The sequence below is a fragment of the Dermochelys coriacea genome, chromosome 5 (assembly GCF_009764565.3).
Source record: "Dermochelys coriacea isolate rDerCor1 chromosome 5, rDerCor1.pri.v4, whole genome shotgun sequence".
Taxonomy (NCBI): domain Eukaryota; kingdom Metazoa; phylum Chordata; order Testudines; family Dermochelyidae; genus Dermochelys; species Dermochelys coriacea.
The window spans coordinates 23,537,707-23,564,870 of NC_050072.1; the positions used below are offsets into that span (position 1 = coordinate 23,537,707).

A 27,164-nucleotide genomic window follows, 5' to 3' on the forward strand; every position below is an offset into this window, starting at 1 on the left:
AACCATGAACATCCTTTCAAGTACAAAAGGATGGAACTGCAGTAACCCTTTTCCTAATCTGAGCAGTAGCAACAGCTAATCTTAAATCCATATCTTAATTTATGACAAAGTAACCTTTGTGCCATAAAGCTGACATAAAACTGCACCAAAGGTATAGTTGGAATATGTCCCCCACAAAGGAATCCCTGTTGGGCATAAAGCCATCATAAAGACGATCCTAATTTAGGAGCTAGTTTGACCCGCAGGATCAGGGAACAGCAAGGCATGTTTATTGCCTGTTTCTAATAGGTGTACTGAGCAGTATGTGAAAACACCTGGGTACTTAGCCCTTAAAGTGAGCATATATCTGTGCATTTACTCAAACTTTTGTTACAGGACTCAATTTCCCCCACCCAAGTTTTACTACTGAAGGAGAAAGATCTTCAATATTTCAGCATACCACCACCACACTTGGATATTTTATTATAATTTTCATTACCTGTGCACTCGAAGTAATATCCTCTCGTTGCTGGTCTGTCATTAAAGCAAGTGTATCATAAGGATCTTTTTCACAAGGATCCAAAAGGCCAGGGCCACCTATAACAATATGGCTAGTTACTATTACTAGAGTCCACATATACTGATTATATATAGTAACTATAATATACATTTTAGCTGAGCTTATAAATACCCGTGAAAATCTAAAATTTGTATCGAACAAGTGCAACCTGCCTTTAAGGATTATTCCTGAAGATATACACTCAAAAACTCTCCTCAGCGCATCCCCAGGGCTTTGTGGTCCAGAAGCACTACTGATCGCTTTCTCTACTAGTAACTCCATAGCCTAAATCAAGAATAGAAAAAAAAGACTATTTTACTAGGCTGCTTTAAAAAGAGAAACCATCACTACAATTCAACTCAGATCTTCTGGTCTACACAGCTTAGTAAGAAATTACACAAATAATATTGTGTCCAGTTGCAAAGTAAGGAAAAGTTAGATTACCAGATTTTTAGACAGCTGACTAGTGATACAACATTAGCCTAAGAGTAATAACCCCTATATTTAGGTAGTCTAGCACTTCCCATTAAAAGATTCTTAAGACCTTTTTTGAGGTGCACTAACAACTCCATTGTTTGCAATAGGCCGTAGAAATTCAGCAGGGAGAACATCCTACGGTTAGAAAAGTACATTTTCTTTGACCAATGCAATTCTGTTCAGGCTTAGCGGAGACATAAATGGGGGGGGGGGGAAGGGGATCACAAATTTCCCTTGTCATGTCTGTTAGCAACATGCCAAAACAGTCCACTGAACACAAACATTCTAATCCAAGTCTGGCCCACATCACTGCCAAAGCAGCATTGCTTTGAGCAGGGGGTTGGACTAGATGACCTTCTGGGGTCCCTTCCAACCCTGATATTCTATGATTCTATGATCAGTAATACAGACTGCACTGGGAATCCCAGGAATGGACACACACTCTTCAGGGAGACTGGGTGGGGAACGGGATGGGGGTGAAGAGAGCACAGTCTGGGCCTGGCTCCCCCTACCCTCCCATCTCAGTATGGGAAGGGGAAGAGAAAGAGAACAAGTGTGCGTGCACTGGGCCAGACTTCCTTTGATCAACCCCTTCCATCCCGAGGGAGAATTTCCTAAGCTCAAATAGTTAGTCCTGTGGCTCAAGCTGTGCGACAACTGAAGGTTCAGCATTCAAACCCTACACCAGATGATGCATGATACTGGGGATGATACAGCTGCACATAAAATAATTTACCTTTTTTCTTTTAAAAGACTTGGAAATCCCTTAAAAACACAACCCCCCCAATGCATAAAAAGAAACCCATTAAAAGATTATTATTTATGTTACTAAGTTGAGCATTAGAAAATAAGTTTCAGAGTAGCAGTTGTATTAGTCTGTATCCTCAAAAAGAAAAGGAGAACTTGTGGCACCTTAGAGACTAACAAATGTATTTGAGCATAAGCTTTCATGAGCTCATCATCGGATGTCTGATGAAGCGAGCTGTAGCTCAGGAAAGCTTATACTCAAATACATTTGTTAGTCTCTAAAGGTGACAAGTCCTCCTTTAAATTAGAAAATAAGGCATTTGGGTTGCCTGTGCAGCCGTAATTCTGCAACTCTGTTTACATTCATTCTGATAGTATGTGATCGGGTAATTAAAGACTATTTCAGAGAATCCCTGCTTCGTTCAGTGCACAAAATGCACAGCAAGCAGGGAATGAATCACAGTCAAGTAATGAATTAGACTGTAAGATCCCTGCTTCATTTGTTCTAGCAGCTGGATGGTGTGTAGAAATCAAGGCAGGGGACTGCAAGAAGAGAAAGGATGATCTTGAGGTTGAGGCAGGTGAATTCAATTCTATCCTTGCTTCCAATACAGTCTTTGGAATATAATGCTGCACAAATTACTTAAACCAACATTTTGCTACTAATTGTGTATTCCTCATTCCTGCTCTGCTCAACTTGAGATACCCGGGGCCTGATATGCAGCTATGCGGAGCACTCACAGCTATACCAGAAGTCAATGGGCGCTGTGACTATTCAGCAGCTATAGAAATAAGACAGTATGGTGTGAAATAATGAAGATAGGGTGGGAATCAGGAGCGTCTTCTCTAATCCTAGGTTTGCTACTGATTCATTATGTGGCCTCAGGCAAATCTTTATGTTTCAGTTTCCCTATCTGTAAAATGGATGCTTCCCATCTTGCAATATAGAAAAATTCATTAATGTTTGTGAGGCACTCACATACTAAGGTGATGAGTGCCCTAGAAAAGACTATGAGGAAATAAATAATTCTGTATTCTTTGGAGGCTTTTGATGGTATCTGGTAAGTGAGGGAGGGAAGGCCACTAGCTGAATAGGGAGTACAAAAATATCAAACAGCTGCCTCATTCTCTGAGCACTGTCCATCCTATGAACCAAATCAGGTAGGGATCACGTGGGAAAAAAACAGTGTATAATCGCTCAAATAATGCACCATAATGCATATGAACAATGGGGCAGAATTTGCAATGCATAAGTAACCTAAATACTGGCATTTCCTAAGTGCTTGATTTTTTGCAACCTAAAATGTTTTGATCTAGTATTTTTTTTCCTAAAAAGAAAAGGAGTACTTGTGGCACCTTAGAGACTAACAAATTTATTTGCTCTAATGCTCTAATAAATTTGTTAGTCTCTAAGGTGCCACAAGTACTCCTTTTCTTTTTGTGAATACAGACTAACACGGCTGCTACTCTGAAACCTATTTTTTTCCTGTATGCAATGCATTATATAACTTGTTCTGTAGAAAGAGAACTTACACCTAAATTCCTTGGGGTCACTAGGAAGTGTGTATTTATGAAGAGTGTAGTAGTAAACTTCCTCCTCCCTCTGGCTCTCCACCCTGTTTTAAATAGTTAAAGCCTCACTTTTATTTTCCTAGAAGAGGGAGTTCAAACCATAAATAATGAAACTCTAAATACCTTTTCTTTCTGCAAAAGTGTGTAACTTTATGTTGAGGACTAAAGAAACTATGAAGCTGATTCTAAGCCTGCTTGGGCTCCTATGTCCCACACAGATGCAGCAGATGCATAGGGCTAACACAAATCGCACACGGAAGTTCCAGTTAAGGGGTGTGTTTCGGGGGCACAGTCATAGTACCCATCACTATGGTGACACTGCAGCCCAGAGGACAGCCCAAGGAAAACAAACAAACAGTCTTAAATCAAAGCAGCCTCCAAGGCTCAACTTCTACTGGGGACTGTATCAGCCCCTCAGCAGCCTGGAATCCTGGTGGTTTAAGGAGGGCATCTTTGCCCTCTCCTCTTGAGCTACGCTTTGTGTGCTGGCTTCTTCAAGAGATGCTATGTTTAGTTTGCTCAAATATTATTTTAAAGCCAAGTAAGCCTTAATTAAAACATTTAACCTCTACACTTTTTGCAGTTAAGCAGAAGTGATTTGGTAAATTCTTTCATAGTCCTCCTTCTATCTTAGAACTCACTTTTTGTCCAAACAGAAACTAACAATGAAGTGGTTTGGACAATTTCCAACACTCTCCCTGTCAAAGATGGATCATCATGCATCAGTACTCTGGTACCATATCTGGCAGCAGCAACAGATTTTAAGGAGAGTGGTAACAGAAGGGGTCTTTAGCAAGTAAATTTTACACATAGTTTATTCTGCAATGGTTATCCAGATACATTTGACAAATTATTTCAAACAAGTCTCAGGAAAGGCCAAGCAATTCAAAGTAAACAGAGATGAAAAATAATCATTCCTAACTTCTAGACAAACTTTTAGAAGAGGAGAAAAAAGTAGTACTGAATTATTTGGTGGTATTTTTGTTCTGTAGGAGAAAATAAATTCTTTGGAAAAGATCTAACTTCAGAAATCACAGGATACCAGAAGTTTGGGTTCTTTTTAAAGATTTAAAAGAAATTGTCTGCTGAGGGAAAAAAACAAAAAAAACTGATTCTTGGCATATGACTTTATTTAAAAAAAAAAAAGTTGCACCAGCGTTTTCTGACACTCTACTTGTAGCAACATGCTGCTGCCTTAAAGGGCATGCAAAAGAGGATTACTCACCCAGCTTGGGAAGTCAGACCAAGTTGGAACTCTCTGACAGAGGTCACGAAGAATACGTATGATAATCACACAGGACTGCAGACCATTAGCTCTAGCCTTGAGAGCAATACAAAATCAAGTTAATTAATCCCAGCACCTACAGAAAACAGGCCACAGGTTGAAAAGCTAAAACACCACTGTTCAATGGAAGCTCAGATATAGAATAGAAACAAGTCACTCTAAAATTGTGTTCATGAGCTGCCATTTACAGCAGTATTTTGTGCCAGGGTTAGTAAACTTAAGGTGGTAGAAGTCAAACTGCACAGGTTATACAAGATTAATATTTCCTGATCCCCTGTACACTTTGACCTATATTCATCGGTAACAATATATACATCTTTCTATATTAGAAATAAAAAGAATAAAGATCTAAAAAGTATGTATAGAGACTGAAAGGTCAAAGGAATCTGTTTGGTTTCTTTGTTGTGCCTTTGCCAGAGTGCAAAGTCACTAAACCAAACAGTTATTTCTCACCTTTCATTCCCTACACTTAATGCACTTCAAGAAATAGGAAAAAAAGTCTTAAATCTAAACACAAAGCTTTAAACACATATTCCATTATTTAAAGCAAAGTTACTCTGCAGCCTTATGGAATATATTACAAATACACACAGCATATGATCACCCAAAGCGAGTCAAGCTTTCAACATCGCCTTCTCAATGACCAGAAAAAAAGTTTGTCAGATCAGTAACAACTGCATAAAGCAGTTCTTCCATACTGAGCTTTCTATGATAACATTTTTCTGTTCATTTAATTTAAAGTATTATTACCATGGGCAACCTTGAGTGTTTTCACAGTTAAACATTTATATTGCAACTGAACTAATCTCTCATAAGGCTACAAGAAGAAAGTAAAATGATGTTCCGAACCTGGAACCACTTAGCGTGGCGTAGAGCAGCCAGAGCGTCAAGGCATTTTTGCCTGTCCAAGACGTCCGGTGGGTCTTTCACCATACCCGAGGTTACATCTAAAATGGATTGAATTGGCAAAATGCAGTGAGGAATGGGTGTTTGACCAGGTGAGCAAGACACTTCCTTAAAGTAGCTTCAATGTCACACGTGCCATTTAGAGTTTAAACCCCATCCAACATATCAATAAAATCCCTTTAATTGGGATTAGAATATAACCCAGTATAAAGATCAAGGGCATAATACAATTTAGCCCTCAATCTAATTTTTCAATGTACTGCAGATTATGCAGTAGTTTGCAGTTATTCATATAAGCTAGCTCCGTAAAAATAGATTTCCCCTAAAATTAAATATTGAAGGAAGGATGGTTGGACACAGTGCACCAGCACAGAGAACACAGACAGAAGGAACACAAAAATCCACTTTAATGGAGTAGAATTTACAACAAACTGAGTTTGCTGAACTTAAATGGTCTCATGTTATTCTGGACCTACTCCTAATAAAAAGGGGGAAGTATAACAAATAAGCTCTGGAAGCACAAAGAATCTGGTGATGATATCATTAAAACTTAAATTATAGTGCAAATTATTTTGCTTTAATATGACTGGAAGAATGTGAAATACTCTCTAGAATTCCAATCAGTTTAATTACTTTCTACTGTAATTTCTATAGCTTCTGCATCTCCATGGTGTGCGTGTGCACACAGTCCAATTTCATCTAAGAAATATTAATAGCTGAAAAAGGCATATCTTGGTTAAGTCTAAGAAGGAGAAAAAAAAGAGAGAAGAGGAAGCAGAAGCAGATTTGGAAGATAAAACACAATACATCTTGTGCATTTACGTGTTCAAGAAACGGGGTTTTGACCAAGTTACGTTGAACGTCACTACCTAATAAGAGACCAATAAGGTACAATACACTTTTCAAATTGGTTCTCTCAACAAAATAGGTAACACCGAGTGATTCCGAAAGGTAGCTTCTAGCTGGCTAACGGTGTACCAATGGTGTAATTCAATGATTAGTTTTATAATGTCTTTAGCTTATTATATATGAAAATGGCCTTCGCGATGAGTAACAAAATATGTGATATAGCAGACGACGACTAGTTAAACAACACTCCATCTGGCTCATTCAGAAGAGTGGCAACATACTAAAAACAGGCTGGTGTTGGAAAACGTGACATGAGCAAGTTAGAGCACCAAACAAAAAAAGTGATGACGTTCACTATAACACTCATGAAGCATACTGACTTGAAAAAGATTTAAAGGGAAAACTTCAAGGCAGCTGCCAATGTATAAATGAAGGAAAAAAGTCAATATAGGCTTTTAGGATGCACCCACAGTTAAAAAGCATATAACTCAAAAAGGATACTTTAACTCTCCAATATAATTACTAAAAATTTAATCTAGAATACCGTTTGGATTTGGTCTCCTTTTCATTGGAAAATTTATTTTGCTCTGCACCAGGTGAAATATAAGAAGCTACAATGATTCCACATTAAGAATTTTTGTTGGGGAAAATTTAGATACAATCTCACAAATTACTCAAAAATGAGTATTTGATAAGGTGGAATGAGGACCCATTCACACTGATGAATGGTTCGAAGAGTAAGTGAAGACATTAAAAGTAAAATTATTTCAGTCAAGAATAGAAAACCTACAGAAAAAAGTTGTCAAGTAAGGCAATCTAAGAAAGGAGCATAACATGAGTATTAGAGACAATGAATACATTTAGAGAAAAACCCATTGTAGAAAAGCAAGGGGAGCTTGAGAAATTAACACAAACTTATGGGTTATTGGGTCAACTTGCCTGTGTCAATTATCTATGTTCTTATAACACAAATGTGCAAATAGGTGACACTGTGCAATCTTTCAGCATAATAATATACTATATAACTTGAAACTGCAATTACTCAGTTTCTAGCACGGAAACACTTTGGAAATAATTATATTATGAAATATTTACATTTTAATGCACAGTAGACAATTTATTTTGTGCTGGAACCATGGATCTGAAATATGCCATGTGCCATTAATAATGGAGACTGCATGAATAACCTTGAAACTTAAAGGTATTGTGGAAGTCAGAAGATGCCAAGGCATCTATTGCAACTGAGAATAAATTTTAGCTGAAAATATATTAGAGAAACTCTTGTAAAATGTCATCTGTGGATTTTTGCACCTGTTTGACGTTTCAAGTGGATTAACCCCTTAAAGACTATAGTAATTAGACTCCTAGCCTGCCACCCTGTTAACCTAAAACAAAAGCTATGTTAATTTATAAAAACAAGTACAAATTCTTATCCTATGTAACTGTATTCTATAAATAACCTAAACATAAGGGGTTAATCTTTGATTAGAAGACATGCTGTGTCCACACTATTTCCTCATTAAAAGTTAACAGGTATATCAATTTCAGTAAATTCCACTATGTGAAATATGTGTTACCCAGTCAACTATTTCAAAACTAGTGTGAACACTGCTTAATTCTAGGAGAGACACAAAGACAAAAAGAAAAAACACAAAGTAACAGTAAATGCTAGGACTATGCAACCAAAGCCTATCCTTTGTGCAGTATGGCAGGTGTGACACTGAGCTTTAGAAAACCTTGGTCAAAAATCCTTCCAATGTCTTGGCAGCAACCCCTGACAGGATTCAACTCCCTCTGCTAGAAGGCTTTGGACCGGGACTGATAAGCTAAGGATTTAAAAAAAAATAAAAAAAAAAAATCACACACACACACACACACACACACACACACACACATATATATAATATACTTTGTTTGCTGAGAGAAAGATTCCACAGCAAGGATTAGAGCATTTTGAACTTATCAGATTCAAAGTCGATTCAGGGAAATGCTGGATAACTGTCAAATGCACAATAATATATAGCACAATTGCCGTGCGGTTAACAGTTTTATTTGTAAAATAATTCGTTTTCTTTTTTATCCTTTAATGGGATTATTATTACACACTAAATATGATTTTAGTTCACATGCAAGTCACAGTCTCATCTTTAATCAAACTGTTTCTTCCGGCAAAGCCTTCGTTATCACCTAAACTAGCTCCCCCAAAGCCAGCAAAAGACTTTAAACCATTTTAAGACACGGAGCATTAGGAGCTGCAGTAAGAGAAAAAACACACACTGTTATTCTGCAGCAAATAAGCAGCAATCTTCGTAATAAGACCTGGTTTATTGCAATTATCTGCAGTTTAATATTCTGCATTTTCTTCTAGTTTCACAAGTGAACTTTTCCGCACATCCATTTTACACTGCTCAGTGTCTTGAAGCGAAATCTGTTTACCTCTTGTTTGATTTTGCTTCTCTAAAGGCAATACCATCAACTCAGCAGGTGACTCAAACTCAGAATGGCAATTCTAGCTCAAGTCTGGGTCAGACAAAAATATAGTTTTGTTTCCTTTGGGGGAGGAGGGAGGGCATAAAGTATCAATGAATTGAAAAACACCTGTGATTTATTTATTTATTTATTTTTTTACATTTATTATAGTATAAAATTCTAACGGCCACAAACCAATTTTACTATAGTTTAGAACTGCAGTGTGGGCTAATTGCAGTTTTCCACAAACCAATTTTACTGTAGTTTAGAACTGCAGTGTGGACTAATTGTAGTTTTCCACAGTACTTTAAGAAATAAAGATAATAGTTAAAATTAATCTAATTTCAAAGCACCTATAATGGCAACTGCTTTTTTTTTTTTTTTTTTTTTTTTTAAAACCAATTGTTAACAAGGTGAAATGCTTTGCATGATTCAGTCCAGGTGAACCAAGTATCACATTTCCGGCATAATTTCAGTTGCCAAAAATGAGACAAGAAATGGCTGGGTATGATGTAATAATATTTGAACAAAGCATATATAGTTGGAGATACACACACAGTTCATTAATTGTGTACAGCACACTACTAAAGATCAAAAATAAAAGTCATCCAATCCAGAGAACACATATTCCAGCTTTGTTTTCTGGTGTAGGGAGCAGCTCTGACAACAAAGCTTGATTATAAATTCTCTAATTTCAAAAAATATCTAAAATAAGAAAAAGCCTCAAATATTTTAAAGGATAGATAAAACTGTTGAGATGAAATAAAAGAATTCTATTATTTTAATTACATATATATACACACACACACACACACACACACACACACACACACTTTTTTTTTCCCCAACCTGCATCATGAAAAAGTGTTAATACAGACAAATTGCCTGCTTGTAGGTTCATATTCAACAACAGACCCTGGTTTGTTATGATCTCTTTGACTATGAAAACACAGGATGAAAGGAAACAAAGTTAATTTTATCTGACCCATAGAACCAACCTATTGCAGACATTAATCATGCTTGTTGGCTAAAAAGCTTTTGGAGCTTTGAAAGTGTTATAGAACAGACCCTAAAGCAACACTGCTGGCACCAATGAGATTGCACATTCACAAATATAAATCGGTTTTAAGAGCGCCAACCGACTTCTACTTTAACTCAGTGACCAAACCATTTCTTATTACTGTACTACTCTGTGTACGCTATTTGGGTAAAATACTCAGATCTTAATACCAGGAGCCTGTATATTTAACCAAAGCACTCCAGTCCAAAAACCAACCTCAGACAGCTGGAAAAATTCACATCTTCTTCCAGCAAAGCTACAAGCACTATGAACATCAAAATCACGTGTGTATATTATATGCAGCAATGCCATTTGAAAGATATAAGTGATGGCAAGACAGATCCAGTTTCAAAACCAGAATGTAAAGATACAAAGATTTAGTTTTCTAATATGCTGCAAAATCTTAGGGCAGGCTTGTAACCACTTGCTGTAAAACATTTAGTTTTCCAAATAACTGAATTTTGTAAGGGAAGCAAGGAGAGAAAGACAAACAATTTAGTAACTTTTCCAGAAAACTGAGGCTGGACATTAAGTTAGGGAGGAAAAGATCATTTTTTGAACTAAATAAATGCATCATATAAGCCTTTAATTTTAGTAAATGTTCTCTAGCAAGACTGGTTGTTGAAGTAGGGTTTCAATGAAATACATATATTATGCCAGCATGTTGCCTTCCAGGACTTAATGTCATCTTAAACAGACTAGATAAAATGTACAAAAACTGGTAATATAGAGGTAACATCTTTAACAGCTTTCCAACCTCCATCCCTCATGTTCTCCTCCCGAATGATTGGAGATGTCAATGTGATAGTAACTTGCATTTTGGGTTCCACACATGAATTCAAAATTATCGCTGCTTCTGGTACTGCACACTTTATTTCATACTTCTCAGGACTTATTACCTAAATAATGAAAAAAATTGGAAGCAATTGCACTTTTAGCACTTACAAAAAAAACAGAGGGGGATAACACATTCATTCTCGGAGGGTCACAGAACTACAATATAACAATGGTGTCTGCTCAATACATAATTATATGGTTTAATCATGCAGTTAAAAAAAAAAATGTGGACTGCCACAGAGTTTATCAGAGACTGTAACTAAAAACATGTAGCAGTTACCCCAAAAGCTTTTTTAAAAATACACCGAGGAAATTCATATACAAAATATATTAAAATAAGGGGTCAGATTCTCAGCAGTTTTTAAGTTAAACAAACAGCCTTAAACCCAGTTTAACTAATCAATGGAGGATTCCCCTGGTTTGGAGAAATCTTTAGATGGCACAGGGCTTAAGTAGTGATTCTTACGCTATACCCTCTTTTAGTGCAGGTAAACTGCTACATTTACTTTATTAATGGTTGCTGGAGTGGCCCCCAGGGGCAGTTAACAGCCCATGCAATAACTTAAAGAGTAGCCATGAGGCTATTCTAAGTCGTTCCTTATGATCAGAATTACTGGCTCCTAATGACCCAAGGAAAAGCTGTCAACACTGTCCTCCCCTCTTCCACAAGCTGCACAGACAAATGGTTGGTCTCAAGGACCTGGCCCAAGGTTTGCACATTTTGCTTATAGGAACAAAAGCAAACAAAAAAATTCAGTGAAAGCTAGTTATTTCTCAATTCATCCATTGTGTCAGCACATTATCTTGTAATATTATCCTCTGTCAAGTGACATCAGAACAGAGGACAACGTTGCAAACCTTTTATGATTCCATAATATACATAGGCTTTTTGGAGTAGGTGAGAGTATGGTCTTAAGTATGAATTTTTCATTATTTGGGGATTTATGGCAGACGTTTTACTTCACATTCAGTGCTATGTACGTGTGTGCAATCTTAGAGTGAGTAATGAGGTAGGTGTCTTTTTTTTAAGGTACTGGAAAGATGCACAAGACAGATTAAGTTTTAGTAATTTAATTCTGGAACTGTAGATCATTTTCACATACAGATCTTGTTCTGTAATTTCAATATAAAAATCTGTAATAAGTGAGGAGTGCATAGTAACTGATAACTCTATTGCTATTTATAATCTCCATCCAATTAAACCACCTACGACTGTTACCATGTATGTATATTACTTGTCTACATGCATCTGATGAAGTGGGTATTCACCCACGAAAGCTTATGCTCCAATACGTCTGTTAGTCTACAAGGTGTCACAGGACTCTATACCACTTCTGTCTTTGGCACCAATGATAGTTGTTTGGGCAAAAGGGGATTCTTACACCAACCTCTGTCTCTACATATAAAGGCAGGGAGAGATTACTACATCTATGAATTGTGAGGAGCAGAACAATCATTTCCATGCTCTTGTGAAATGGATCCCACCTCTTTCTAACCCACTGTATGGGTAAGCAAGACACCTTTCATGGGCACTGAATTCAGATACAAATACTGGGAAAATGCTACACAACTTTTTAATGGCCCTGCTGTAAAACTGGGGTACAGTCAGCCCTACAAATCATTTGACTCCAGAAAACATTCTTTATGGCATCTTCTCAAGAATCCAAATCTAACTTACTGCAAGTTGTTTGGGAAGACTTTCTGCAATACGACTGAGTAATGCCTTTGAAGGCTTCTCAGCACACAGCAAAACAAGGTTGACATTTCGGTCTCCACGGAGAAGCAAGCCTTTAGCCAAAACTCCTACCCGTAAAACTCCTTTCAAAGCTCTGTGGGGAAGTGAAGTTATAGTTACAAGAGATGCTTCAAATCATATTAATAAATTTATGAACAACTTTGAAGATACAAAAAAAAAAGGGTAAAGTAAAACACAGCACTCAACATACTCAGATTATCATCGTGATGCATGCTGTCAGAACCTAGAGAGAACAGAATCTGAGGCACTAAAAAAAATTTAAAGGGAGAAACATGGGATGACGTTCCTCCTCAGCACAAAATTTTTTAAAACTGAAGTCAGATATACCTGTCTTTACTGCCATCTTTCTTATCATCTCCCTCTTTGCCCTTAGTTTTTTCATTGTCAGTCATGTTGTCAGACACAAGTTTCAGAGCACGCTCAGTGATGGAAACTATTTTTTGGACTGCCTGAAGTTCCTCCTCAGTTGGATAAATGGCTGCATGTTTGGTCATTACATAACGGTCATCAGATGAGTCTGGACGACGCAGAGGCTACATTGAGAAAAATGTTATGGTAACTTTACTTGAATTTTTAAAATACAAGTTCTAGCAAGAAAACTTTATTAAAACCAAAAACCAGTAAGAGTGCTAAGTGACAGCATCATAGTCGTATATAAAACCTGACAATTTAAAAGCAACAAAAACTAAAAGTTAATGACACAGTAACTTTAAGTCTACTCAAGTAAACACGCATATATAACCAAATACAAGAAAGATTGGAAGGATTAGATTTTTATTGGTAAATGCAGATAAACGCTGAACACCCCCCCACTCCCCAATGATGAAAAAAATAGCTCCATCCATTCTAAATTTGCAGCTCGGCAAAGAAAGAAAAGTCTGCTTCAGAACTTAGTAGAGTTTAAGGATATTGACTTTATGTATCTGGACATGTGACAATTTGTGTTTTAACCATTAAAAAGCTTTAACTTTTTGAATTCCACTGCCTACTCTTCTTCAAAAATTATTGTCTGACTCCTACCCTGTAATTTCCTGCAACAATGAAAATTTAAATTGATAATTAAAAAATGCTTAAAAATAAACATTGATATTATCCTTCAAAATTATAAAAATCAAATTCTGTCAACTCTACATATAAGGAAATGCATTGTTTATCAAAATCTAACCTTAACTTTTATCCTCTTCTTAATAATATAATTTTTTTTGTCTTACTGTTAACTGGGAAATAGATATTTATTAATCAATGAAAATTTTTTGGGTAAAGTATTTATTCCTGTTTCTTCAAAATAATATTGCATACGACTATTAACTCATGGTAAATTTATGTAGGTAGACTTGCACATGAGGCTGTTCAACATGTACCTTTAATGTGCTCTTATATTGACACTTAATCCAGCAGGACACTCAGACAGATCCTTATACCTGTAGAGTCCCACTGTGTTTTTTTCACATTTCCAAGCACTTTATTAGAGAATAACCTTGAAACAGATTAATGTAGTAATACAGAGGGCTAAGATCAAATATACCCACGAACTATGCCTGATTTAAGAGACTTCAACTTTTAAAATTTTCCAATTTAAGAAACTTACAGCTGGTCCTTGGGGCTGAGGAGGCATTCCTGGTCTGACACCTAGCAAGCCTAGAGGTCCTGGAGGACCATGAGGATATCCTCCATCAGGTATTCGGCGACGGTCATCCCAATGATGCTGCTCCTCCTCCATCCTCCTCCAGTACATATCCTCCTCGTAGCGTCTGAATTGTATGAATCAAAGTATGTTTTTTTACATAGCAAAGAGCAGTTTTCAATTGTTCTAAAAAATTATTTGGTACTATTCACTAGCTCATCTTTAGTCATGACCTTGGGAGCTCCAAAGGATAAGTAAAAAGGGATAGTAGCACTAGAAGCAACCCCTACTCTTAAATACAAACAATTTTAAACAGACCCATATTCCTCAGATGGATCAAATAACAAACGCTCAGAGTTGTACAATGACCTGAATGAAAACAAAAGGGTTTAGAGTCCTCAACATGAGCATTCATCAGGAGGTAATTAAATAGGGTGGAACCAGTGTTCCCTCTAATTTTTCCCACCCATGTGCGGAATGAATTTTGCTATGTGCATCAATATGGAGGTGATGTGTGACACATTACCTCCATATTGGTGCACATAACAAAATTAATGTGAAGGGGTGGGGCCGAGAGGTTCACAGTGCAGGGACTCAGTATTGGGGCAGAGGGTTGGGGTGCGGGCTTTGGGGTGGAGATGAGGGGTTTGGGGTGCAGGCTGCCCTGGGGCTATGGTGGGGAGAGAGCTCCACCAAGCTCTCTCCCCCCACTGCAGTACCTGGGCTGGGAGGGAATGGCGCCTCGCTCCACTGTGGCAGCTCCAGCAGGGCTGGGCTGAGGAAGGAGCTCCTCGCTCCACTGCGGCAGCTCCGGTGGTGCTGGGATGGGGAAAAGGGCTCCTCTCCCCAGGCACGGCAGCTCCAGCAGGGTCAGGGGAGGGGCTCCGCTCCCCAGCTGCGGGAGTCCGGCATGTGCACATAACAAAATTCATGTGGTGAGGTGGGGCCGAGGGGCTCAGAGTGTGGAAGGGGGCTCAGGGCTGGGCAGAGGGTTGGGTTGCAGGGGATATGGGCTCTGGCTGGGAGTACAGGCTCTGGGCTCCTCTCCCCGGCAGCTCCTGAGGGAATGGGCCAGGCCAGGGGACCTGTGCAGCCCTAACCTGCTGTGCGTCCACGCAGCTTACAGGGAACCTAGGATGGAACCCTCTTCAGGTGACCTCACTGCAGCTTTTGTTCAACTCATCTTATAATATTAGACACGTTACCTCATTTCCATCCTCCAACGTTCTTCCTCTTCTCGTCTTCTCCAATATTCTTCCTTCTGCATCTGCTTTCTCATCTTCTCTTCTTGAATTTTTCTTGCTCGGATACTAGGCTTCACTTCTACTTGCAAATCTGGATTTACTTTTTTCTAATGTTTCAGAGATACAAAGAAATGTTGGTTTTACTTTTCATTTCACCCTGGTTTTAGGAAATATACTCTTTATAGTATTTTTCTACCACGTCAAACAGTAGTTTAGAACACAAGGTTTTTGTTTCACTCTTCCCATCACCCCAAGTAAGTCAATTTAAAGAAAAATATTCTGTAAAATGTAGTCTGATGCTAATCCTGTGCTATTGCTAATTCATAGTAAAAAACATGAAAGGACCTACTGAAGCTTTAATTACTATATACTATGTGTTAGTGTTTCCAAACACTCAAATACAGTGTTGCTTAACATTTTCATTTAAAAAAAAAAAATCACAGCACATATCACTTCTTTAAGCCACCTATGTCATCACGTTAAAACACACACCAAGAAAGATAAATGCAATATTTTCCCACCCTTTTACACACCATTTGGGCATGGTAACCATTAATCTTGAATTTGAGTAACAAGTTACTACAATTTAGGTCTTGTAAAGTTTAAAACTACTGTCAGCAGTATATCAACTAACTTTATATTGAAGCCTGTGTCGCCTTCCTTTTAGATGCATCTCCTTGGCATTAGGATCGTTAAAGCTGCACTCACAAAGTTTGCAGTGAAAACGGATCACCTTCCCTTCATCATTCCGTACCTTGGAAATAAAATAACGTTGTATCAGATTTTTGGATATTAAAAAACCCCCCATAATTTACCTTTTCTACAAATTAACCCAGTTTTACAAGAATCTTAATTGTATCCTACTCAAAACATGCTAACATATTTACATACATATATTTTAGTAAGCACTTTAAAAGAGGTATTGTCAAGATAAGAATTGTCAATCATGATCAGATCCCCATTGTGTTAAAAACTGTAAAAAGAGGAACACATGATTCATACCCAGAAGAGCTTATACTTTTAAAAATATAGTTTTATTAACTCCTTAGATTCAAACGAATACTTAAAAAAAAATAGTGGAAAACCTTTTTTAGTATATTCAGCTTAAACCCTGGATTCTACAAAACTTATGTGCACATGCTTACCAGAATGCACTGTGAACAGTTCCATTGACTTTGAAGGTTCTGCTCATGAAGTGCGAATTTAAGCACACGCATAAGTTTTTGCAGGATCAGAGTCTTGCTTTGTAATTCTGATGGACACATTTTATTTAATCAAACAAGTATACCAAGAGGATTTTCAGATTAATACCTCCTCCACATAGTCATGGCCCACTGGCTGGACATCACTCTGCAAAGCAGCAAGAGTTGTTGGAGTCACTGGTTCTGATGCTGTATCTGGTTTTACTTCCTGGGTCTGCACAACAGCAACCAAAGGAGTAGTCTTAACATTTTCAACAGCTTTCATATCTTCCTGTTTACTTCCTGTTGTCTGTAGCTTATTACCACCTAAAATCAAAGTTTAAAATGAATTGTTAATTTTGGTAGAATGATTATATACTTAGAGAATATGTACAAATTAAAGAGATTTCATTTGCAAATGGCAAGATTTTGGCCAGAGTGCCTCCATTTTTTCAGTTATTTTAAGAATAAATGTAAACACCATAAACATACAATTAAACAGAGAACATTGTAAAAATTCAGCTATAATCAACATTTAGGGTGAATTGTTTTTAATTTTTCTTAAATAATTTAATGGTACTCAAACTTTTAAAACTCTGTTGACCAAAGTTCTCTATTTTTGCAGTAAAGACTTAGTAGGCATGTGCAATTTAGACTTCTTTTAAATCTAGCTTAGCGTTCTGCAAGCATAAGGCAAGACTGAAAGGGAGCAACCAAAGAAACAATGAGGAATCTGATGGCACCTTAAAGGCTAACAGATTTATTTGGGCATAAGCTTTCGTGGGTAAAAAACCCACTTCTTCAGATGCATGGAGTCCACGCATCTGAAGAAGTGGGTTTTTCACACCAAGGAAAGCTTATGCCCAAATAAATTTAAGTCAAGTCTTTAAGGTTCCACCAGACTCCTTGTTGTTTTTGTGGACACAGACTAACACAGCTACCCCTCTTATACTTGCAACCAAAGAAAGGTATTCAGACGAGCAATCTTTTTGCTTTCAGAAGTAATCCACTGTAGAACTGCTTTCATAAGACATTTTTTGCTAACAGGATCAAAAAACAGAAAGCGTACCAGAACTGCATGTTTGTATCAAATAAAACACATAGCCCTCAATGCTGCCAACACTTATGCACTTGACTTCAAGGGGACTACTCTATGTGGACCAAGTTAACATGGATAACTCACATGCATAAAGTTATGCATATGCATAGGTGTTTGCAGCATTGACATCGTACAGACTAGATACATATAGATTTTAAATCCTTATAATAGGTTAGGTTTCAAAATGAAGACTGACTTCTGTACTTGCCAACAAAGTTTATTTTCGGTGTAGATATTTTCTTTACAGGTATATTAGCAGCAACTACGGACACTTTGTTGTTGGATGCTGCGTTAATTGGCGTGCTTGCTGTGGGAGTAAGGATTTTCACTGCAGAAGATGTAATGGAGGAGTTCACAGTGCTGCTGCTAGTTGCAATATTTGAAGCAGAGGCAGTCTGTTTGGAAGCAGATGCAGATGTTGAGGAAGCAGACTGGGTAACAACGTTTGGTTCAGTTGAAGGAATAGGCTTGCCAAGTTTTGTGTGCAATTTAACCACCTAAAACCAAAAAATAAAAAATAAAAAAAATTAATAGGCTCATTAAAAAAACATGAACCACTTGGTTTACATTTAAAAAAATAACATGGCTACTATCCTTAAAAAGTCGATCTGCATGTGGGGAGAAAAAATGAACTTGTGTCCATTTTTGTTTCTTTAATGATTTATAAATACAAAGTTTCCGACCTCTAAACTTTTCTCTACTTGCTTTTTAGATTAGAAATACACGTCTTATCTAGCCCAGAAAAACTCCACTATGACTGAACAACTAGTGAAAACATGACATAAGAGTCAAAAAAGCCAAGAAACAGATGGAGGAGTGATTTTTAGTCAAATTGTTTAATATTTCATGTGTTATCTCCCACCCTCCACGCCCCATGGTAGGGAGCTTACTAAACTATTTTAACTACTATGACTGATGAACACGTTGGAGAACAGATGTCTTTATTAAAGATTCAACAACTCTGCGCCATCATTTAAAGTGCGAGATTACACAATACAGACAGAGACTGACATGAGCAATAACAGGTCTTTCAGCAAAACCATGGAAGACCCAGATGACATTCCTGGTATTATACACAGTAAAAAACAAGCAGAAAAACAAGTATTCAGGTTTTCTTTATGTATCATATAAAGTCCTTTGCAGGGTACCTTTAAAATACAATTAAATTTCAGTTTTCTGATAAATAGGATTTATAAGAAATATTGACAGACTCCAAAAAAGAATCATTTAGTGCTCAATAATAAGAGGTACAATATGGGAAAAGAGGGTGGAGAAGGGGATAAAAACGGTGGATTAATCTTAAAAGTTTGACAACTACAGTAGAACCTCAGAGTTACAAACACCAGTGTTATGAACGGACTAGTCAACCACACACATCACTTGGAACTGGAAGTATGCGATCAGGCAGCAGCAAAGCCAAAAAAATAAAAAGCAAATGCAGTAAATACTGTAAAAAGAAAAAGGAGTACTTGTGGCACCTTAGAGACTAAAATTTATTAGAGCATAAGCTTTCGTGAGCTACAGCTCACTTCATCGGATGCATTTGGTGGGAAAAAAAAACTGTGTTAAACTACTAAAATAATAAAGGTAAAGTTTAAAAAGAAAAGGTAAGAAAACTGTTTCTGTGCTTGTTTCATTTAAATTAAGATGGTTAAAAGTAGCATTTTTCTTCCGCATAGTAAAGTTTCAAAGCTGCATTAAATCAATGTTCAGTTGTAAACTTGTGAAACAACCATAATGGTTTGTTCAGAGTTACAAACAACCTCCATTCCTACCTTCTGATGTTTAGCTCCACGAATATGGGCGGCATATGCATCTGCTCCTGTACAAGACACATCACAGAGTTCACAGCGCAACTGATTCTGAGTTCCACGAGCAGAAGTACTGCTGTTGCTGGTGTTCTGAGATGCTTTTAACGCCGCTTCTTTCTTTTTGTGTTTCTGGCCTTCCAAATGTTCTTTATAAGTCTATTTAAAAATGCAGTGAAAAAGCATACATCCTCAATACATTATTTTTTACTCCATTAATTATGTCAGTCATCTGATGCTATAAAATATACAGTAAGTTATAAGCTAGAAATAATCATTAACACTTAAATTTTGCTAGGGAACGTATTTCCTATACGCAGCACTGCCATTTTATTGTGCATGTGCTTTGAGGCACAAGCCATGCTGGCAGGGACCAGGAAATAATTTTCCTTTCATGATATACAGAACTCCATAGTTGGCAAAAAGCAGTAAGGACTTTTTTCATCTTCCTACTCTTCAAATCATCAAGTATTGGTCAATGCCAAAGTGACAGATATTAACCATTAAGTGATCTTATCCAGTAGGCTGTACCCAAGTCCCAAGTGATTTAGAGCACCCCAAAGAACTCAGTAATTCAGAAGGAGATACTGCTTAAATACATCAGAGTGCAAAGTAAAACTTTTAAAATTGAGTGTCCTTGTGTGGGAAGGGGCAGTCCAAGTGCGAGAAGTAGTAGAAAAAATGACAGTTTTTTAACATGACATGCAGAACAAATATTCTAACCAAATGTGTAAAAAACTCTTATGTTCTTTGCTGTCTTAATCTGAATGACCCGACAAGACAGTACTACATTCAGCCGTTTCGAAACTAGAATGGAGTGCTAGAAGGACAAACAGAATACTACAAAGCAGAATATTTTTCAAGGAGAAATTTCATAAAAGCTTAAATTGTCTAGCGTCTATGCGTCTGAGAAGGGAGTTTTCCCCAGGAAATTTGCTACTGAGCAGAACAGTGCTTCAAAACAGAAAATGTTAACTTTTAGCGTGGGAAATAGAATTCAGCTGTTCACAGAGCACAAACATCAGTATTTCCTTTTCATAGGGGTACACATTTTCAAACTGCTTCTAGAGGGAAGTTATTTAAATAATTTCCTCAATCAACAACTGGTCTTAAATAATGCCTGTTTTTAACTATATGAAATAATGACTAAGCGGTACAGTGCAATGCCATGTAATACAGGTACCTGTGGTCCAGCACAGCTGATTTTACAAACATCACAATAGTGGATCTGTGGTGGTTTGGGAGGTTGTTTTGGTTTCAGTTGCTTATTTTGGAATGGTGCCTTTTTAGTAAAGGTGGTCCCTGTCCAGGCTGCTGTTGCAGCAGCAGCAGCCGCTGCTGCCGCGGCCTGTTTCTGTTGCTGCTGCTGCTGCTGCTGGTAATAGGATGATGCTGCTGAATATACTGCGGCTTCATAGCCGGAATAAGAGGTACCTCAAAAGATCAAAATATGATAATGTTACATTATTATACACATTATGTATATCACAGTTACACACAAGCTAGTTCCAGGGATGCTGCATGACATTTAATTTTTTTTTCCGGAAAGGTACATTTTGTGATCTAAACATTTTGACAAGGTCCTGAGATGCAATGTGTGGTCAATTGATCTTATCACTTAATCAGAATTTTACTTGACCTTTTATGATATACAAATTTAAATACCATTTCCCACCTATGTCAGGGGTATGTTTTCTCTCAGACAGATCTTTGTAGCTATACAATTTTAAATATACTGTGGTCCAGTATGCTGGCAGCTGTATCAAAGCTGCCATTCACGAATGTGCCAATGGTCCTGGTACATCTGGAAGGGCTGGGTGTGGCACAGCAAAGATGAGATAAAAGCCACTAGAAATGAATATTTGTTCAAACTTAGGTTTATTAATAAGGAACAATTTATTGTATAAGATTCAAAATGCAAAGAAAAGGATACACATGGGTGTGAAACCAAAACCACAACAGTGCTTATGAGCCTCTTCTCTTTGATATTTAACCATCCAGCATCCTCAGATGCACTTTGGTGGAAAAAAACTGTTGGCCTGCTTGGTTCTCTGTAACTTGCCTCATCTATTCACTCCTTAAATTCTAGTACCACAGTTGAATAAATCAAGAAAACTGTGTTTTCATACCTTTGAGCCAGTTTTCCCATAAACTCTCCATATCTAGTGGTTCAACTACTTTAATCCACCGATTAGGCTTTTTCTGTTTCAAGGAACATTTAAAAATGTCCCATTTAAAACAAAAACAACAAGGAGCCCAGTGGCACCTTAAAGACTAACAGATTTATTTGAGCATAAGCTTTCATGGGTAAAAACCTCACTTCTTCAGATCTGCACCACGAAAGCTTATGCCCAAATAAATTTGTTAGTCTTTAAGGTGCCACCGGGCTCCTTGTTGTTTTTGTGGATAAAGACTAAGACGGCTACCCCCTGATACTTGACACCATTTAAAACAGGATACCAAAGATCCAAGCAGCTGCAATTTTCCAGTTGATTACCATCTGGTTATAAAGCTAAACAGGATTCCTTCCACTTTTAATCAAGCTTTGAATCTCTTATGTTTGGAGCAAAGCTCTTGCACACATACCCTCCTCCCAGATGAGATCAAAGTAATCCAAAGTCTTCAAGTTTTACTCTGGATTGCCCCCTCTCCTCTTCACAACTGTTGTCTGATGGTGTTACATTGCCTCCCAAATTTTTATTTTCTTTGGACATTTGTCTGTGTTTTTTTCCATTGCATGGTTTCTGCTCCCTTCCCATACTTGACCACCACCAAGAACTATCCAAGCAGCGCTGCAATCTCTATTTGATTATTATGTTCAACAAAACAGGACCACGTACAACTACTGTTCTCTTCCAAAAATATGTCTGAATATTCTGCCAATATAGTGATCTAACTAGCTGAACATTTCTTGGTGCTTTATGACACAACTAAACAATTACCAAATTTTTGAGCCTACAAAATCCTTTCCCATAACATGACTCACAAACCTCATAGTAATATAACATGCAAAATTCTTACCAGAGTAAGTAACTGCTGTTGTACTGTATGTAGCACTCTGAGTATAGGATGGAACAACAGTTGCTGCAGCTGCTACTGGCTGCACAGTGGAGGATACTGGATATATGGAGAAAGTAGTTGTAGCTGGACTTGGGGTGGCTGGTTTTATGGCTGTCACTTGTCGAGTTTGCTGGGCTTGAGTATACTGAGTTGCTCCTTGGCTATATCCTGCTTTTGGAGCTAATTAAGATAGAAGAGTAAAGTTGTATAACGATTTAAAAATTTGAGACTAGGTGAATTTCAAACTACATTAAAATTTTAAAATAATTACATTCAACTATATACAAGTAACTAAGCATATAACAAATGAGGATTTTTCTGTTACAAAACACACATGCCAGAGAGAATGAGCATGTAATAAAATGAATACAATCCTAAAATGCATCTGCATAACATTTCACTGTTCTTCTCTAAATACAGCCAACCCTTTTCTTAAGGGTTTTTCAGTACTATGAAAAGTAGCCTGAGCTATGATGATCACTTTTAGTTTGAAGCTCATTAACTGACAAAAATTCAGAAGCATATTACATAAACGCTGGTTTTATTTTTAGTATTCTAAATACTTTTTGGCTATCCTGAAAATGAAAAACCAAGCAACACACAGTACATTATGCCTAATCTCTCATCTGCTAGTAGCTGCTCAGCAATTTATAACCTCTCACTGGAAGAAAAAATAAAATACAATAAAAAATAGTCCTACCATAGAAGAATGGTTTAAAAAAGCATAAAAGGATGCTGTTATGGAACAATTAACATACCAATTACATACCCAGCAAAACAGACAGAGGACAAATAGATACTTAGATATTTGGTTACATTTTATTCAGTACTCATAAGAATGTAAGAATGGCTCTACTGGGTCAGACCAAAAATCCACCCAGCCCAGTATCCTGTCTTCCAACAGTGACCAGTGCCAGGTGCCCCAAAGGGATTGAACAGAACAGGTAATCATCAAGTGATCTAGTCACTCCGTCTCCCATTCCCAGCATCTGGCAAACAAGATAGGGACACCATTTCTGCCCATCCTGGTTCATAGCCATTGATGGACCTATCCTCCATGAATTTATCTAGTCCTTTTTTGAACCCTGTTATGGTCTTGGCCTTCACAACATCCTCTGGCAAGAAGTTCCACAGGTTGACTGTGTGTAGAAATACTTCCTTTTATTTGTTTTAAACCTACTGCCTATTAATTTCATTTGGTACCCCTAGTTCTTGTCTTATGAGAAGTAGTAAACAACACTCAGAGTACATTCACCAGAAAATACCCCCAGCAGGTGTCCTTTTTTCCAACTATTAACATTTGATAGACATGCCTGGTCCATTAATTATGTATAATCAGAGATTTCACTCAATTTAATAAAATCACTAGAAATAACGTCATAGGTGTTGTTAACAATGCTCACTCTTTAATATGGCTAACTCCTTGATGAACAGATAGAGCTGATGACTATATTCCTGCATGTCTCTTTAAACAAAAGTAAGTGTTGTAATGATTATTGTTTTGTTTCTGATATCTGCATGGCAAGAATTTGTAAATCTGTTAATATGTCCTTAAAAAAAAAAAAAAGGATTATATGTCAGGAACATGGTGTGTCACACAAAGAACACTACTACAGGCTCAGGCCACAAAAAACCCTTCAAATCCAAACTAGCTCATTTTTGTGATTCACTCACTTCTAGCATGCTGTTCCCATAGCTTTAGGAGTATTTAGTGTTGAGTCCTAGACTGTGTTTCTTGTTTAGACTGCCTATCTGCATCTACCTTTACTATTTCCTTTAGAATTCTGAAAGCAGAGAATACCAATTTTTCCAAAATGCCATGGAAAATAATCCCCCTTGCTTCTTTTGATCCTTCTCAACCTCCTCAAAATCCCTCCTCCAATGTGGTACTCACAATTTAGCAGACTAATCTACAGATGGTCCAACTACTTTCTCAGAAGAATAATTTCTACTTGTGTCCAATTCTCTTCTTGGCCTCTTATCGCTGTATTAGGTTTCTATGACCCATATACAGCAGCAATCTGGAATTTCCCAGTTGTACAACTCTTTCCCATTGACTCCATAGAGGCCTGTCAGGTCATGGGAACCTCGCAGAATCTTGAAAGCCTTGGCATGGCATGACAACAAACATTCAGCGTTAAACCTAAAAGTTGTTCTTCCGTCCCTAGATCTCAGGTTACAACTATTTTCTGGACATGAAGACTGAACTGACTCCTTCCAGAGTTCCAGTAAACTAGAGAGAGATATAGTTAGGGATCTACCAAATTCATGCTCCATTTTGGACAATTTCAGGACCAGAGGGTTTTAAAATTGGTCAGTTTCACAATTTCAGATGTTTACATCTGAAATTTCAGTGTTGTAACCATGGAGGTCCTGACCCAAAAGGGGATTGTGGGGGAGGGAGGATCCCATAGCCATTACAGCAGGGGTGGGCCAAATCTGGGTATGGAAATTGTATCACGGGCCATGAATGCTCACAAAATTGGGGGTTGTGGTGCAGGCTCTGGGGTGTGGCCAGAAATGAGGAGTTCAAGATGTGGGAAGGGGCTCTGGGCTGCGGTAGGGATGCTGGGGAGAGAAGAGGGCTCCGGTGGGAGGTACCAGGCCTTGGGGTGGGGCTGGGGATGACGGGTTGGGGGTGCAGAAAGGTGCTCTGGGCTGGGACCGAGGGGTTCGGAGGGTGGGGGGGGGGTTCAGGTTTGGGGCGTGGGAGGGGGTTGGGGTGCAGGCTCTGGTCGGCACTTACCTCAAGCAGCTCCCAGAAGCAGTGGCATGTCCCCCCTCCAGCTCTTACATGGAGGTGTGTCCAGGTGGCTCTGCACACTGCCCTGTGAGCAGGCACCGCCTCTGCAACTCCCACTGGTCATGATTCCCAGCTAATGGGAGCTGCAGAGGCAGCGCTTGGGGTGAGGGCAGCGTGCAGAGTCCTCTGGCTGCCCTTACGTGTAGGAGCCGGGGGGAAAAGGGGGGGGATGCTGCTGCTTCCGGGCGCCACACAGACTGGGGCAAGCCCCTAACCCCACTCCCCAACTGGAGCGCCAGAAAGGGTCAAGTACTGGACCCTGCTCCCTGGCGGGAGCTCAAGCACCAAATTTAAGGTCCGAAAGGCCAGATGTGGCCCCTGTGCTGTACTTGGCCAACCCATGTGTTATAGGGTGGTCACAGGATTGCCATACTCACTTTTGTGCTGCCTGCAGAGCTGGGCTCTTAAGGTAGCAACTGTGGAGTTTACTGAAGCCGGAGGAGTTTCCATCCTGGAGGTGATGGTAGATCCAATCTCCACAGTGCTGCAGGGAGTGCCCCAACTGGTGCTCCCAGCTACTAGTCATGGCCAGTGGCAGATTAATGCATGGGCCCACTGCGTCAGTGCCAAGTTGAAAAATGGGTGCACAAGCTCTGGAAAGAACAACGGGTGGGGGAGGGGCCCGAACCAAGATACCCTGAGCCCCGGCTGGAGCTGGGGGCAAAAGCCCTGAGCCTGGACAGCCCCGGCTGGAGCCCAGCCACCTCCAGCCCTGCAGGAGCTGTGGGGGATGGGAGGACAAAAACCTGGAACCTGGACACCCAAAGCCCCTGCAGGACCCAAGGGGGGCGTAAGCTCCCAATCCAGCCACCCCAAACCCCAGCAGGAGCTGCAGGGCAGAAACCCATAGCCCAGCTCAGGGATGCTGCAGCGCAGAAGTGAGGGTATACCACCCTCACTTCTGAGCTGCCTGTGGAGTTAGGTCTGATTTCCTCCCATAACCGCTGTACTGGGGAAGGACAAGTCCTGTCCCTCCCCAGTGCTGCCAAACTAGCAGATTTCAGGGAGATCAGGTTTTACAGGGAAGGTCTTATTTCACGGTCCGTGACATGTTTTTCACGGCCGTGAAATTGGTAGGGCCCTAGAGTTAATGACACTTAAGTTCACACTGTATTCCTCTCTTGCGCAGAGAAGAGTGCCTTCCCTTGCTGGAGAGTGAGAGGCATTAAGTATGAACTCTGAATTTAGGTCTCAAACTGTGCCTCATCTTTCTGTTATTAGAGTATAAAGCCCCTTCTAATAACATTTTTTAAACTGCAGCCATATACTGTACAAATGGCATTTTTTTAAAACCACATACAGTAACTGGTCTCTCTCCCCACAAACTTGTGTCATGTTCTGAAAAATTGCTCACCCTATTGCTTTCTTTAAGCAAACCTTCTCTCGCCGTATAGCTAAAGCTTGCCTTTAATTTCCCATCCACACCAACATTACAAAGCTTGAAAACTTGTTTAAACAGGATTTAAACTTTGTGATGGCCAAAATGGGTTAATACTGACTTATACTATTTAATATAACAAAACTGTGCTCAAAAATCCTTTTCTTGTCCAGATCTCTTACTGTTTGCACTGGCCAGCCAAAGTGTATTTGAACTTGGTAGGCACAACATATTTTAAAAACACACTTAAGTATTGTTAAATTCAATTTATATAGAAAAAGGTGTGTGTATTTTTAGGCAAGACGCTATTTGAGGCAATGTCTTATTATTAAGTGTTGGGTAAGTGTTGTCCGTACATTTATATGGGTTACATTATAAAGCTAAGAATAAAAACCAATTTGTCTGAGGTATCCAAAGAAACGTTTTTAAAAGAAAGAAGCACACCGTTTTGCACTGACCAAAAATGAATTT

General features: G+C 38.6%; 1 protein-coding gene across 5 annotated transcripts in view; it reads right to left on the minus strand.

Moving 5' to 3' along the window:
• Positions 1 to 27,164, minus strand: part of ZFR (zinc finger RNA binding protein) — a 52,369-nt gene that overhangs the window by 2,698 nt on the left and 22,507 nt on the right. For 2 of the 5 annotated variants that reach the window (XM_038401241.2, XM_043514434.1), the window contains 15 exons: positions 22,474 to 22,692; positions 20,636 to 20,886; positions 19,420 to 19,611; positions 17,853 to 18,141; positions 16,676 to 16,872; positions 15,999 to 16,118; positions 15,326 to 15,471; positions 14,085 to 14,247; positions 12,824 to 13,029; positions 12,419 to 12,569; positions 10,661 to 10,802; positions 5,469 to 5,566; positions 4,560 to 4,655; positions 712 to 823; positions 479 to 576 (listed from right to left, as the gene is read on the minus strand). In XM_038401241.2, the coding sequence (XP_038257169.1) occupies positions 479 to 576; positions 712 to 823; positions 4,560 to 4,655; positions 5,469 to 5,566; positions 10,661 to 10,802; positions 12,419 to 12,569; positions 12,824 to 13,029; positions 14,085 to 14,247; positions 15,326 to 15,471; positions 15,999 to 16,118; positions 16,676 to 16,872; positions 17,853 to 18,141; positions 19,420 to 19,611; positions 20,636 to 20,886; positions 22,474 to 22,692 (2,480 nt within the window). Of the gene's footprint in view, positions 1 to 478; positions 577 to 711; positions 824 to 4,559; positions 4,656 to 5,468; positions 5,567 to 10,660; positions 10,803 to 12,418; positions 12,570 to 12,823; positions 13,030 to 14,084; positions 14,248 to 15,325; positions 15,472 to 15,998; positions 16,119 to 16,675; positions 16,873 to 17,840; positions 18,142 to 19,419; positions 19,612 to 20,635; positions 20,887 to 22,473; positions 22,693 to 27,164 lie in introns of those variants that run through there. The other 3 variants (XM_038401240.2, XM_043514433.1, XR_006281294.1) reach the window with 2 other exon arrangements.